Here is a 15,115-nt window from a genome sequence, read left to right on the forward strand (position 1 = left end):
AAGTTTTGATTATTGACGAATCATTTGTGAAATAATGTGTACACAATATTTGAAATACTAACATTATAATATCAGAATCGTAACATTAATATTCCTTGGTCCTTACGTTAAAAACTACTGTAAAATTTTTCAATTATTGAATTTAATTATATTTTCTAAAAAATGTTTAATATTTGATTTGTAAAATTGCTGAATAATAAAATAAAAAAAAGTTTGTCCTCTGCTTGTATTGGAAACCACATTTTAAAATTTTATTTTCACGTTTTGTTGTTGCTTTGGCTTTTATGTAAAAAGCACGTTATGTTATGTTGCCTTTTTATTTGTAAAATAATATTTTTATTTGTAAAAATAAAATACATTTGTAGTTATTGAGATTTGGTAAACATGCAGTAAAAAATCTGGCTGTCTGGAGATTTATAACTAGACCACGTGCACATTCAGACATTCAGACATTGACAGATGGTGGTTGCCGCAATTTTGATTTAAGAATAATGTTAATAAATAATTTGAACACGTCCACGACACGTGCATAACATGTGCAAACTAAATTATTTAAAGATATGTTTTCTTTGTTGTTTACAGGGTCTAATAATTTAAACCTTTGGATCTCTATTAGTTTTGCACGCCCTACATAAACAGGGTGTGTAACCAAAATGCGGCACATGTAATTAAACAAAAAGGTTGCCTAAATTAAATCCTTACCCTAACCCTCACTTATTCAGTTTACCCATTAACACATCTGACTCGTAAAGCGGACTAAGTTATACTCATTAAAACATATTTCAACTAATTTTTAATGTCTGGTTGAACAATTGCCATACTTAGGTTCTACTGCCTTGTTAAATTCATGCGTGCGAAACTAATAGAGATCCAAACCTTTTTACTTACAAACTTTTATAACATTTTTTTGAAATTAATTTTAGTTTTATTTAATTATCAGATGATGAGTTACAAAGTTTTGTCAAGAATAAATTTTACTAAATTTTCCAAAATATGGTTTTCTGAAATTAAAATATATAATCGTGCACTCAGTTTAACATCAACACAAAATGGAAAATTAAAAAAAGGTTTCTTGAAAAAACATAGACATTTGGCAAATGGGTATGGTGAAATTATTGATACACCTGATTGGAGTTATGCTGACGGTAGTCCTTCTGTACCAGGAAAAAATGCAAATCGAAGACGTGAAATACAGAGACAAATTTGTCGGCGAATAATCGAGCTACTTCGAGATATTGACAATGGAAAAAAAAGTTTTAAAATTAAGCAAGAACTAAAATTAAAAAACAATCAAATAGAAACTGAAACTAGGTTAAAAGAAAAAAACATAGCTTTTAAAATAGAGCAATAAGTTTATATGGTTTTTGTATTGTAATGACTAATTAAACAAAATATCACAGGCATTTAGAACAGTTTCTAAAAAAATAACTGCTGCTATGCTTACTTAAACATTTAAGTTTTATATATAAAAAAAGTTATCCCAATTTACATGTTTCACTTGGTTCATATTTTTATGATAGTGTGTTAATGTATTTTCAATAATTTTTTGCATATTTTTTTGTTGACAGAAATATATAATTAGGACAACTTGGTAGATATATTATTTATAAGGAATGAAGCTAGGAGATTCTGTCATTAAATCGTTTTGTGTTGCAAAAGTTTTCCGAGAGAATTCAGAGCGCATAAACAGCATTGACTTTGCACCGAATGGTGAATCTATTATTTCAGGAAGCGATGATGATTCGATTGTAATATACGATTGTGCAAATGAAGGAAAAGTAAAACGAACCTTGTACAGCAAAAAGTACGGGGTGGATCACATAAACTATACGCATGCCGGAAACACTGTTATATATGGATCAAATAAAGTAGATGATGCAATTCGCTACCAATCTCTACATGATAACAAGTACATAAGATACTTTAGTGGTCACACAAAGCGAGTTGTGTGCTTATGTATGTCACCAGTTGACGACACTTTTATTTCCGGCTCGCTTGACAAAACAGTAAGACTATGGGATCTTCGCTCGCCCAACTGCCAGGGTTTAATGCATCTTCCTGGTCGGCCGATAGCTTCATTTGACCCAGAAGGATTAATATTTGCTGCTGGCATAAACTCGGAAATGATAAAGTTGTATGATTTAAGATCTTTTGATAAAGGACCTTTTACAACTTTCAGGCTTCAACAGGACAAGGATTGTGACTGGACAGGTCTTAAATTTAGTTCTGATGGAAAACTAATTCTAATTTCTACAAATGGATCAGTGATTCGATTAATTGATGCATTTCAGGGGCAGCCTTTACAAACATTTAAGGGTCATCTAAACACAAAAGGCCTTCCATTAGAGGCCAGTTTTAGCCCTGACGCGCAATATATCTTGTCTGGTTCCCAAGATGGAAAACTTCATATTTGGAACTCTGAAAATTTTCGTAAAACGGCTTTGTTGGATGGAAAGCATCCAGGCCCACTTCAATGTGTTAAGTTTAATCCTCGATATATGATGTTGGCATCAACGTGTAGCCACATGTCATTTTGGCTTCCAACGGCAGAGGAGTAATATTTTTTGTTAAAAACTTTTTACTGCCACTGCCCTTTTTTTGATAAACTGGTCTTTCTCAGTTTTATTTTAAAATTGATAAGCTGGTGTTACAACACTATTGCTTAATTATTTTTTCACTGTTTTGACACAACTTATTTGATTTTAAAACCTAATTTAATCTAATTTGTAAACAGTTTTACATTAATTTCAATGTTCACAAAATTGTTTCGGGTTTATTTACATTGGCACTTCATATCAATTTTTTATTGATTCTTATTTTTTGGGTTTAATTAAACTTTGTTTTTTTTAGAATCTTAATTCTAAGTTTTTTAGATTAAAAAACCTCTAAACATGTCGGGGTTAAGCAAGGAAGAATATCTAAAAAGGTATTTATCTCCCGCTGCAAATGATAGTGCTGGAGGTCTGAAGAAAAAGAAAAAAAAGAAGAAGATAAAAACATTAAGGCAAGTTAAGATAATTTTATTTAATGTATTTAATAAAGTTAATATAGACTTGCTATTTGTAATTTCTATGTAACTTTATTTTTAATTTGTTAACTAACTCAGACAAGGAATGAAAATATTTGATGATGATGTATCCTGGGACAATATTGCTCCCAAACAAAGTGATGATGAACTTGAAGATAAATTACTTGTAAGTAGCATTGTTATAGTTAATTAATAAAACTTTTACGCTGAGTAGAAGTGGTGCATCAAGAAATTATTTTAACCTAATTTATTTTTTCTATTTTGTAAAGACAGCTGATGAAAAACCACAAATAACAGAAATTGACAACAGAACTGAAAAAGAGAAAAAATTGGATGCTTACCAGAAAAATAAAATGTGGAAAAAAATGGGAGCTTCTGATTCTGATGAAAACAATTCCTCTTCTTTAATAAAACATAAAACTAGACATGACTCGGATTCAGATAATTCTAGTTTGAAACAATCAAAATATAAAAAATCAAACCGCTATGATTCAGATTCTGATCTTGAAGTAGATAGATCAAAATCAAGAAGACATGATTCAGATAGTGACATTGATGTTCCAAGAACAAAAAAATCCAATTCAAAAAGACGTGATTCCGACAGTGATATTGATATCCCTCGTTCAAAATCGAAGCGTGCAGATTCTGATTCTGATTTGGAACTATCAAGACCTTCCAAAAGACAGGACTCAGACAGTGATATAGATGTTGATAGAAAGAGGTCTAAAAGACACAATGACAGTGACTCTGATTTAGATGTGAGAAGAAAAAATTCCAAAAAGGTAGTCAAAGTGCTTAAACTTTATAATTAAGTATACTTTTTGGTTTTAAATGCTTAAAATTATAGTCTTTTTACAGTGCACAAAATGGTGAAACTATTTATATACATTTTGTTTTAATGAACCTCAAAAATTTTAATTATACATATATAGATTTATCAAGCCTTTATTTGTTTCTTTTGTAGAAGAAGGATATGATAGGGGGAGGTACGGGTGGATTAACTGATGTCAAATCTTTAAGAAAGGAAATGAGGGAAAGAAAATTAAAGGAATCACAACTTGATCAACTTGCACAACAATATAAAGGAAATGGTAAAAAAATTAAATTTAAATAATTTTTTTCAAACTAATTTTAAAGTTATTCTTAATGAAAAGTCAAAAAACTAGTAGGTTTGTTATTATTTTTTTGACAAATTGACATTGTTTAGCTACTGTTCGTCGCGAAAATGGAAAAAGAGTCAATTTAGACAAGGAAAAGGAAGAAGAGGATAAGAAAATCGAAAAAAGAAAAAGAAAGGAAGAACAGTATGGTCGATGGGGAAAAGGGTAAATTTCCAATTTATTGAAATTGTTTTAAACTTATTTAAAAAATGCGATAAAAATTTTTTTAGTATGAAACAAGCAGCAATGATCGCGGATGCTGTCTCGAGCACAATGCATGAATCAAACAAACCACTTGCAAGATATGATGATGACGAGGATTTAGAGAAATTAAGAAGGGAAACAGTAAGAGCTGGAGACCCAATGGCAGAGTATATTGCAAGGAAAAAACAACAAGAAAGTGGCTCAAAAATTAAAAGTAATTTGTATTTGCAATTATATGTGAAAATGTTGCCTATATGATAAAGTAATTTTTTTTTCATTTTGAACAACTTTCTTTTTAACTAATAAAATTGTTTGCAATGTTTATTAGATTTACCCAAATATAGAGGTCCAGCACCTGAACCAAATCGTTACAATATCATGCCAGGTTATAGGTGGGATGGTGTTGATCGATCTAACGGTTTCGAGAAAAAATATTATACATCTTTGTCCAATCAAATTGCATTGAATGATGAAATGTATAAATGGAGTGTGGGGGATATGTGAAAACCTGCAAGCTTTTTTATTTTACTTGCAAATTACACTGTGCTGTATATTATAATATAACATGATGACTATGTTATTGAAATTTTATTTAAAAATTCGAAATTAGGTAAACCATAAGTTTTAGACCTAGATAACCTAAAAAGGTTAAAGCTTGTTGAAATAGGTAAGGCGTTTAGTCAAAAAAATCATGTTGCGGGTAAATAAGCGTAAATGCAAAGTTAGTTTTTAATTTTTTCTGCCAATCTTTATATTTTTATTTTTTTACCACAAAAAATGAAATGGATGGCATTTAAAAAACGCTTTTGACCTTGTAGCTATAAGGTTTCTAAAACTATTGTTATATAATACACTATCGATTGTGATAGCGCGTAAGTTTGTACTATTGATTATATTAGCTTTTTAAATAAAATAATTTGGTTTGTGCATCATACTTATAATTAATAAAAAATTATAACATGATATGTACGTTATATATTGATATTACAGTAGTTATTTACGTGGCATGGGTCATCAAGTTTGGTGGCGTGGCACTATGCACTTTTTTTTGTCATTAGCGTAATTAACAATGGGCAGGCTGAATTTTAATTTCTAAAGTTATTAATTTTTTTCTATTTTTTCGCTAAATATAAGGTATTTTACCTTAAACCTATAGTTTTTTACTCTTTAAAGTACAATTTAAATAATATTAAGGTTAAGGCTAACTAATAACGTTTTTTTATAACTTTACAATTGGTATATAGAACTACCAAACTAGATTAAGTAAAACCATAACCTGATAACTAATAACGGAAACTATAAATTAATCCAAACCCAGAATTTTTTTAGTATTAAGTTATTGCTTTACGTGGCAACTTAAACATATACATTTACCTACCCAGACTGCTTATATGCCATAACCAATTTGCAATTATTTTTAATCTGCATACCATAAAGCCAATCATATTTAATATGTTGTAAAAAAAACAAGTTAACAACCTTAAACCTAGAACTGTTTGTTATATTTTTAGTAAGATATTTTCAATTTCGATGTCAATGGTTTTTTTCCGTAATTCATAGTTTTGGACAAACATCATGGCAGATAAAAGAAAGTTACAGGGAGAGATGGATCGCTGTTTTAAGAAGATCCAGGAAGGAGTGGACACATTTGAAGACATCTGGCAAAAGCATCACAATGCCAATAATTCCAATCAAAAGGAGAAATACGAAAGCGATTTGAAGAAGGAAATAAAAAAGCTGCAGCGGTTAAGGGATCAATTAAAAACATGGAATGCTTCGAATGATGTTAAGGATAAAAGTCCTATTTTGCATTATCGAAAACTAATCGAAACCCAGATGGAACGTTTTAAAGTTGTTGAGAGGGAGACCAAGACAAAAGCATATTCGAAAGAAGGATTGGGCCTAGCTCAAAAAGTTGATCCTGCGCAAAAAGAAAGAGATAGAACGAGACAATGGCTTCAAGTGACAATAGACAACATCAATCAGCAAGTTGACATGTTTGAAAGTGAAATCGAATCTTTTAACTCGCATTCCCGCAAGAAAAAACTGGATCGGGACAAGCAAGAACGAGTCGATGACCTGAAAGCATTTTTGGAGAAACATCGATTTCACATAAAAAATTTGGAAACCTTACTAAGGATGTTAGATAACGAGTCTATTAATGCTGACAAGATTAATGACATTCGAGATGATATTGAATACTACCTTGAAGCTTGCCAAGAACCAGAATATGAAGATAATGATTTTATTTACGAAGATATGGGTCTCGACGAATCTCTAGCAGTTCAGACAAATTCTCCCGGAGAGAAACAACTGAGCAGCAGTTTTAGTAACATGAGTCATCCCATTAAAGATGAAGATAGTTCTGCTTTTGTGAATCGATCCACCGATCTTCCAACTTCACCTTTAAATGTCACTAATCATTCAACATCATCTAAAGAAGACGAGTCTAAAAAGCGCATCAAATCCGATGACTTGATTTCACCCAGAAAACCCAATAATAATTCAACCCAGCGCCCAACTGCATCAAGACTTCTGTCTTTTTCTTCGGCAACAATAACCACAACTGCAACATCTACAACAAATCTACCACCTAAAGTTTCCAGCACCACCAATAACCAGGCGTATGCAGCAGCGGCTGGTGGAATGCAGTCCATTTTAACCAATCATGTATCTATATCACAGTCTGTAAGACCAATTGTAATCTCACCTGTTGCATCTGATTCAACTTCACCCACTAAAAAGGCACCTTTGTTAAACGAAGTACAATCTTCTTGGGCAATCAGTAATCATATAAACAACAACAACGAGTCGAATGCCGAAGTTAGGAGTGCTGTAAACAGCATTGTGTCAAGTGTTGAGTCTCTAAGCATTAATTCTGTCGGAGATTCCAAAGTTTCTCAGAAAATTGAATCTACTGTGGCGGAACCCCAACCAATTAGTTCTGTTTCACCAACCTCCACAATTGCACCTTCCACAATGCTTTCAACCACCAATTCTTTGCTAAATGGCTCCCAAAATGGTCCACATCAGTTGCTCAACTTAAACACACTTAAAAGGATTGCCGAGCAAGCTGTTTTGAGTGCAGGTTTGGAGCAAAATAGTGCCACATCCCCTGTGTTTTCTCATACCACAACTGATGTTTTAAGTTCTGTTTCAAGTCAAAATCGACCTGATTTAACTTCTTTGGTTCAACAACAAAAAAATGCCATTCATCAGATGTCGAGTGGAATTGGCGAAGCTAAAATACAACCCTTGTTAGGTGTGGCACCTCTTGGGCCTGTTTCACTAAGTAAAGATCAATTGTATCAACAAGCAATGCTCGATTCCTGTTGGAGGCATATGCCTCACCCATCCGACTCAGAAAAGCTGCGACATTATCTTCCAAGAAACCCGTGCCCTACTCCAACCTATTACCACCAAGCACCTTTGCCTCATCACGACTCGCTTGAGTTTTACCTCAGGCTGTCAACGGAGACCCTATTCTTTATTTTCTACTATATGGAGGCAACTAAAGCACAATATATGGCTGCCAAGGCCCTGAAAAAGCAATCCTGGAGGTTTCACACTAAGTATATGATGTGGTTTCAACGCCATGAAGAGCCCAAAACTATCACTGATGAGTTTGAACAGGGAACGTATATCTACTTTGACTATGAAAAATGGGGACAGTGCAAAAAAGAAGGATTCACGTTTGAATATCGGTACTTAGAAGATCGAGAACTACAATAATGAACAACAAAAAACATTCCATAACACATCTTGTGCAATGAAATGTTTTTTAAATGCTGGCGTTATTTTTCAATGCTAAATATGGACATTAGTTGTTGCAAAATAAAAAATATGGGCAAACAGTGACCAGTAATCTATCGATAAAGTTTCTAAATTTTCTGTCTTAATTTTGTTTTGTCATGTGGCATCAAATTATATTTTCATAACTAATGTTTGAGTTTCAAAAAATTTTTAAATTATTTTATTCCAGATTTTTATACCACTGTCTTTTTGATTAAATTTAAGAGCTTTCTTTTAATAAAATGTTGCTGGTGTTTAAAAACAGATAATTTGTTGTCACATGTCATTTCCAAACGTATTTGATCATTGACAAAAAGATCTCCTAAAACCCTTTGTGGCCACCTTCAGTCTGATCTTTTTCCCTCAGACCAAATAAAAGAGGAATTAAAAAATATAAACTTTGTGTTGTTAGTTGGTAGTTGTAAGCTAGTAAAACAAAATTTTCCATTTTATGAACACCCTATTGATTTTACAAAAAAAAGTGTTAACAAATTAAGATCCTTATTGTTCATAATGAAATAGATACTTAATGTTTAAGTGTTATATTTACTTAAAGCAGGTTTAATTCAGTACTTAAAAGTTGTGAGGTAGTGTAAGAAAGTTGCTTGACATATATCCCTTTTGCACCATCTTGTGGTAAGAAATTTGGCACCTTGTATATTACTTTTTGTAGTTTTTTTACATTTTATTATAGAGTATTAACTTTTATAAATTTTGCACGAAAAGGGCTATTGGGGCATAAATTTTAGATATTTGGGCTTGAACTCAACCCCGACATTGACCCGATCTAATAAAACGCAGTGTTGTTACTCTTTCTGCCCCAAAATATTCTGTCAAATTATATAAAAAAAACACACTAATTACCCTAAAATTGACAGGCATAAGTTATTGGGAATATTACTGTAAACTGCTCTTAAGCAGCTCATTAACTTTTTAGTAGAAGTGCTAAAAAGCTAATATGGCTATTTGATCTAACATAGTTGGCAAAGACATTAGTACACGATTGAACTTTTAATTCGTGGACTTTACTTTTTTTTATGGGAAAAGAATTATTTTGATGTGCCAATTTTGTACAAATTGGTAAACAAATGCCATGGAAGATTATTAACGATCTCTAAAATGTCATATAGAAATGCCAATCGTTAAAAATAGAAATAACTAAGGAAGTAGCTATCTTATAAGTTAAAGTTAGCACCACATACGAAATATACTAAACTGAGCATCTTTGATTAATTGATATATTACGTAAGTAAGAATTCAAAAATAGGATTTTTAGTAATATTTATGAGAAAGGTCACCACAACCTGATCTAATATTAATGGGCAGTCGAGTTCTTAAAAAGCAGCGTAATCAATGTAGCCTAATCAATATATGAAGATAGAGGGGGTAGTTATTTGCCTTAGATACTAGATAAGGGCATTTAGCTTTTATTTAAAAAATTTTGTTTATTTTTGTTCCTGACCTTTTAAACCCACGATGCCACGCTTTAAAGTTTTAGCGTTTCTCCTTTTTAACATGGCCATGCAAATTGTAGCAAGCTTAGTTGCTATGTATGCATTCCACCAATGGTATTTGCCTTATACTTATCACCCTTACTTCATTGTAAGATTTTATTGGGTTAAATCGGGTAAACAAAGTTCAACATAAAGTATTATTACTTATTATTGGTAAGTACAATGTAATGATTGAAAAACAATTTCGTCGCGCGTGTTTTGCAATAACATCGTATTTACAATTCGGTTTACTACGCTTTGAAATTTGCGATTGTGTAATGGGCACAACTAATGGTCGTTACGCAATATGAAATTAAATACGTTAATAGAAATATAAACACAATTAAAATTTTTCTAGTAAACATACTATAATAAGATATCCAATTATACATTACATCAACCATGACTAAGTAAATAAACCTATAGGAGGTTACTTATATGTCTATTTAAAGGGTTATTAAGTTTTTTTTTATTTTTGGCTATTACTTATAAAAGAATAGTCAAATCCGTATATTGTTATTTATAATTTAAATCAGATGCTATTTTGAACACAATATACTCGCGTTAGACTTATTGTACGTATATGATATAATCTACGCAGAAATTGTGAGTCGTTTTGTTAAATATGCTAAGAATAAATACACTAAAACACTATTCACGATATTTGTGTTACAATGTGCCAGAAAAACAAAGTTTATTTGCAAGTCAATACTGCACGGCGTTCTCCTTTGGAGTTTTAATAGACATGTGCATTACGCATGGATAGTATCAACTGTTGCCAATCTGCACGTTGTAGTATTCCCATTCAATAGAACAGGCCTGTTTTATTTCGTTTTTGTGCCCGAACGCCGGTTTGTTGCTAACGTCCAGGGAATCCGCATACAAACCGCACTTCGTTACAATTAATTGGCCCTCACTCGGGCATTAAACCCAATTCGCCTAAAACTTTGGTTAGAATGACGTCAGATACCGCATCAAACACAAACTGCACGTTCGTTGTGTCAGTCGCACAGGTGAAATGTGTGTAAATCATTTTCTCCTTATGTCGGTTAAGGTTCTCGAATTGCAATTGCACGTAGGTTGCAGCCTGGTCGAAATTGTTCTCGCCGGTGTAATTAGGAAAACAGACCGAGAGAGGCGAAACCTCAACCTTTTTGCGAAAAATGTCTGTTTTGTTTAGAAAAAGAATCATTGATGTTCGCCGAAACCACGTGTTATTGCATATCGAGTCAAACAGCCTCATGCTTTCATGCATCCGGTTGGTTTCCTCATCCTCGGCTAACAAGAGGTCGTAGGCGGAAAGTGCAACACAGAATATAATCGCGGTTACATCCTCAAAGCAGTGAATCCATTTCTTCCGTTCTGAACGTTGTCCACCCACGTCTATTAAACGAAAATCTAGGTTCTTATAGTTAAAACTGGTCTCGGTAATGCCTGTTGTTTTAACTCTTGTTCTAAGGATATCTTGTTCGGTAGGTACGTAGTCTGCTGAGCAGAGCCTTTCAAGGGCGTTTAGGTAATAGGCTGCGGAGTCGTTTAATTGATATTCCCTTGACCTTTGGTAGGATGTCTGTACACCGTCATCTCCCCAAAGCTTTAACACTGCAACCCCTACATCACCCGACAATTCAAAATCACCTAAACTCTGCCCTGCTGACTGGACTATTTTTGCATCCTCCAGTCGCTTTGGTTCGCTAAATTCGATTTGTAAGGTTGGCATCGCTTTCACGATGGCTACAATTGATTGTACGACATTTGCAAATACTACGTGCGTAAAGGTATGTCTTTCTTTCTCGGAATAACCGTCCTTGTACAGAATTTTCATTTGTTTGGCAATTGTGCTTTTGCCTGATTCACCAGCACCAAGAAGCAAAAGTTTGACTTCTTTGTCTATATGTTTTGATTCTTCTTTAATAGCTCGATCTATTTCTCTTGATCGATTGGAAGCACTTGGATCTTCATTTGAAGAAGACGCACACCCCATTCTGAAATGAGTAATTTTTCCTGTTTTGTGCAGCTATCAGTTGACATAAAACTAGTATATCAACAAATTAAATTACTTTCTGTTTCTGAAAAAAGCAATAAAAATCATTAAAGTTTAACGACGCGTTTGGTGGTTGTTAAAAGAGCTGGCTACTAATAAAAACCTCCAATTAATTATAAAAACCTACAAGCTATTTTAAATAATTAAAAAATGAAGTAGGTTGTATCATGCTATCCCGTGATGTTGTTCTTATTAACAATAAACCGTAGCCTACTACAGACGACTAAAAAAGGGGAAATCACATGTAATGGTAATTATGAAATAAACTTTGTCTGATACGTGAGTTAGTTACTACCAAAATTACCATTTTATATTATTAGAACTAATCGTTTGAAAACCGTATAGTCTGTTATTCCACCTCGGCTAGATAAGGTCACAACTTTATTTTCGTAACTGTTTATTCACCATCTAACGCTGCTGGCTACGCCCACTTGATTTAGTATATTTAACTTTTTATTACACACATCAATGCGCGTACGAGTTTGCTATTCACCTCTTTGTAATGAAAAGTCGTTATTATTTAAATATTGAGCTAACATTCTCTATCATCATCAACCTATAGGCTTGTATACGATAATAAAACGTATATTTTCCTATATCACACCAATATGGAAGGAAATTAACTTGAAACCTATAACAACAAAGCATTTTAACATCAACACGACTAGGCGCAAGCAGGGTTAAACGAAGTCGAAAACCGCTAATACATTTCACTTTATACGAGGTTAGACTTCAAAGTGCTTTACCTACATAATGTGATGTATTGAAAATATTATACACACCGTACTCTGGTAAGTAATAAATTGCCAAAGATACGCCTTCAGCGTATTAATTTACTTATTATGTTTAAACTTATGCCTTCGGGCTATATCTAGATTGTACATTCCAAATTTTGATGTTTAACATGCTTACCGAGTAATACTCAATCCAAATATTGTGTACATCCTTACCTAGTAAACATATTGCTGTGTCGCTAGCCTTTAAATTTGTTACTTGAGTAGCTATCTGATACACTTCAGTAAGAAAGCTAGCTGTTCATGGTTTTATTTGTTTCCCTTCTTGTATACAGCCTACCCTTTCTGACAATACATGCGACGAATCGCTATATGAATAATACATTCTTAAATTTAGCTTTATTTTTTCTGCATAGAATTTTTTTACATAATCTGTTATTGCCTTTTATAGATATCTAGTTTTATTATAGTACTTTAGGTTTTATATAGATAGCTACATAGTAAAAAGAGCCCTTATCCTCTTTGTTATTGCCTAATTAAATTACATTTAATACGTCATTGCTCGCTCTACCTTATAGACTTCACAGATAATATGTTGCTGGGCAAATGTAAACACATAGGAATGTCTGCTTATTTTAACCAGAATAGAACGGCATATTGAACGTGTCTACTACACTGCAGTCCAAGTCTATTTTCACTATATATCGGTACTTGACTAATCTCTGGAGAGCTGCGTAATATCAACCCGGAAATATCGTATTCCATTTACGACTTTTGTTTTATATACATTATTTATTATTATACGTTCTTGAATATTTATGGGAATAAATGACTGCTGGCAAATTAGGTATTTATATTTAGTAAAATCGCAATAAGAAAAATCTTGAATATTTATATATTATTTAAAACTGTTAAAAGCTTTGCTGTTTTGTCTAACTGCTTTGCTTTGTTAAGTAAGGGTCACTCTAGGTACAAGTAAGTTGCCATGACTAATAGAATTTAACCTAATTGCTTAAAATTATCAACATACGCCATAAGTTTTGGGCAAAGCCGTAATTTAGGTTTCATACCCATTATGTATTCGGAAATCATACTAGCAAGTACAAGGCGAATTTCTACTGTAATCATCTCAATTAAACGTACATCAATTTTCAGACTTTTTGGTCGTGAAGCTAGTTCAGTGAACATAGGTAACATCTGACATATTTTATAGGAAATCGTTTCTCAAACTGACATTTAGTGGAGCACGTACTATAAGTTGCGTCCTCATTAGCGGCAGTTTTCATGTATACTGAGTTATTATCATTGATTTATTTCACCAATCGTCGTCAATCAATTGATTGGGTTTCGTCATCATCGTGCACGGGTTCTTAATTTAAATATACAGTGACATCAGCATTTGCTTTTGTCGATGAAGTGTATTCGTACTTTGACATCGTTACCTAAATTAATGGCCTCACCTTTCTTTTAATGTATTTCTCAACAATACCCACAACTTTTTAATTATTTAGATAAGAATAATTTGCATGCTGAGACGCGCCGAAATACCTCCAGTCTAGATTATATTACCTCACTTAATATTAAAATATGCAGTCCCTGCAATCCATAATTAAGTTGGTGACTACGGCAGATAATAAAAATCTATCTATAGTGAATCAACGCAAAATAATTGCGTGTGTGTGTGCAAGCACGACGGATGTATTACACTTGTGGTTTATGTTGGTGCACACGCACTATAGTGTGAGTATAAGCGAGCCGCTTTCAGTCGAAAAACGAAGAGGCGACCTGGTTAGCAGTTTGGCTTCATGCATTCTTTAAACAAATATGCAGAACGTCATTTACTGAGGGGTAATTCTTTTATTTGCTGTTAAACAGTTGGCTTTTTCGTCACCCCGCCGGACCTTTAAAAATCAAAACAAACCAGAGATGAATTCATGCTGTATTTAATTATTAATCAACACGGGTTCGATTAAATTATGTAATTAAATGCAGCGCGTTGTCACACTAGGTCGTCGGTATACGATTGATTATCTATAAAATCGCATCAATAATTAATTGTAAACGCCCAATTGTATGGAATTACTATCAAAGTTTATTTTATTTTTTGTTGTGATTAACCAACAAAAATACTTGAATTACAAGGGTTTTTCTTTTTAGAGTGCTCTTTTAGATTTTTGAGAGCAGGTATGCCGCAATTTTCGAGTTTCTTTAAAACGTGCATCTTGCACAGTAAAATGTCTCAATTTTACATTATACACAATTAGCACGAAAAATGCAGTCATTTGAAAATGTTTTTACATCAGTCGAAAAAACATAAATGTGAACTGTCATGCAAATATTATTTCTCTTTTACAGTTTGAAAGTTTTTATAGATTTTTAAATGTTTTGTTTTATTAAGGGATAATTAATTTTGATTTATTTTACCCCGTTGAAATGGTAAAAATTTATTTGTTAATAAAACAAAAGTTGCTAATGATATTGACAAGGTTGACAATAAAAAAAATAAATCGATTTTGCGAAAATCTTGCTATACGTTTCTTGCAGAGCACTACTTTGTTAAGGAATTACTCAATTTCTTTTCTGTTGCTAACTTGAACGTAGAATCCTTTTAAACAAATATTAATATTTTTTTGTAATACATAATACATTTTTTGTAATAC

The 15,115-nt window shown here is 32.6% G+C and overlaps 3 protein-coding genes and 1 pseudogene across 3 annotated transcripts; 3 read left to right on the forward strand and 1 right to left on the reverse strand.

The window, feature by feature from the left end:
- Nucleotides 1–1,572: 1,572 nt before the first annotated feature.
- On the forward strand, nt 1,573–2,842 carry LOC145756956 (WD repeat-containing protein 82-like). Its single transcript, XM_082572406.1, has one exon. The coding sequence runs from the start codon at nt 1,614–1,616 to the stop codon at nt 2,556–2,558; it is 945 nt and encodes a 314-aa protein (XP_082428532.1). The 5' UTR covers nt 1,573–1,613; the 3' UTR covers nt 2,559–2,842.
- Nucleotides 2,843–2,854: 12 nt separating this feature from the next.
- Nucleotides 2,855–4,969, forward strand: LOC145756939 (uncharacterized). Its single transcript, XM_082572405.1, has 7 exons — nt 2,855–3,004; nt 3,107–3,194; nt 3,298–3,810; nt 3,993–4,119; nt 4,236–4,353; nt 4,419–4,606; nt 4,721–4,969. Exons 1-7 carry the CDS (start codon nt 2,892–2,894, stop codon nt 4,894–4,896), a joined length of 1,323 nt encoding a protein of 440 aa, XP_082428531.1. The 5' UTR covers nt 2,855–2,891; the 3' UTR covers nt 4,897–4,969.
- Nucleotides 4,970–5,912: 943 nt separating this feature from the next.
- LOC145751845 (CCR4-NOT transcription complex subunit 3-like) lies at nt 5,913–8,541 on the forward strand. The gene has a single exon (XM_082567969.1). It carries the CDS (start codon nt 5,968–5,970, stop codon nt 8,122–8,124), a length of 2,157 nt encoding a protein of 718 aa, XP_082424095.1. The 5' UTR covers nt 5,913–5,967; the 3' UTR covers nt 8,125–8,541.
- A 1,245-nt stretch (nt 8,542–9,786) lies between these two features.
- LOC145764208 (guanine nucleotide-binding protein G(i) subunit alpha-2 pseudogene) lies at nt 9,787–11,742 on the reverse strand (annotated as a pseudogene).
- Between the last annotated feature and the right edge of the window lie 3,373 nt (nt 11,743–15,115).

This window comes from Corella eumyota, chromosome 1 (assembly GCF_963082875.1).
Source record: "Corella eumyota chromosome 1, kaCorEumy4.1, whole genome shotgun sequence".
Taxonomy (NCBI): Eukaryota; Metazoa; Chordata; class Ascidiacea; order Phlebobranchia; family Corellidae; genus Corella; species Corella eumyota.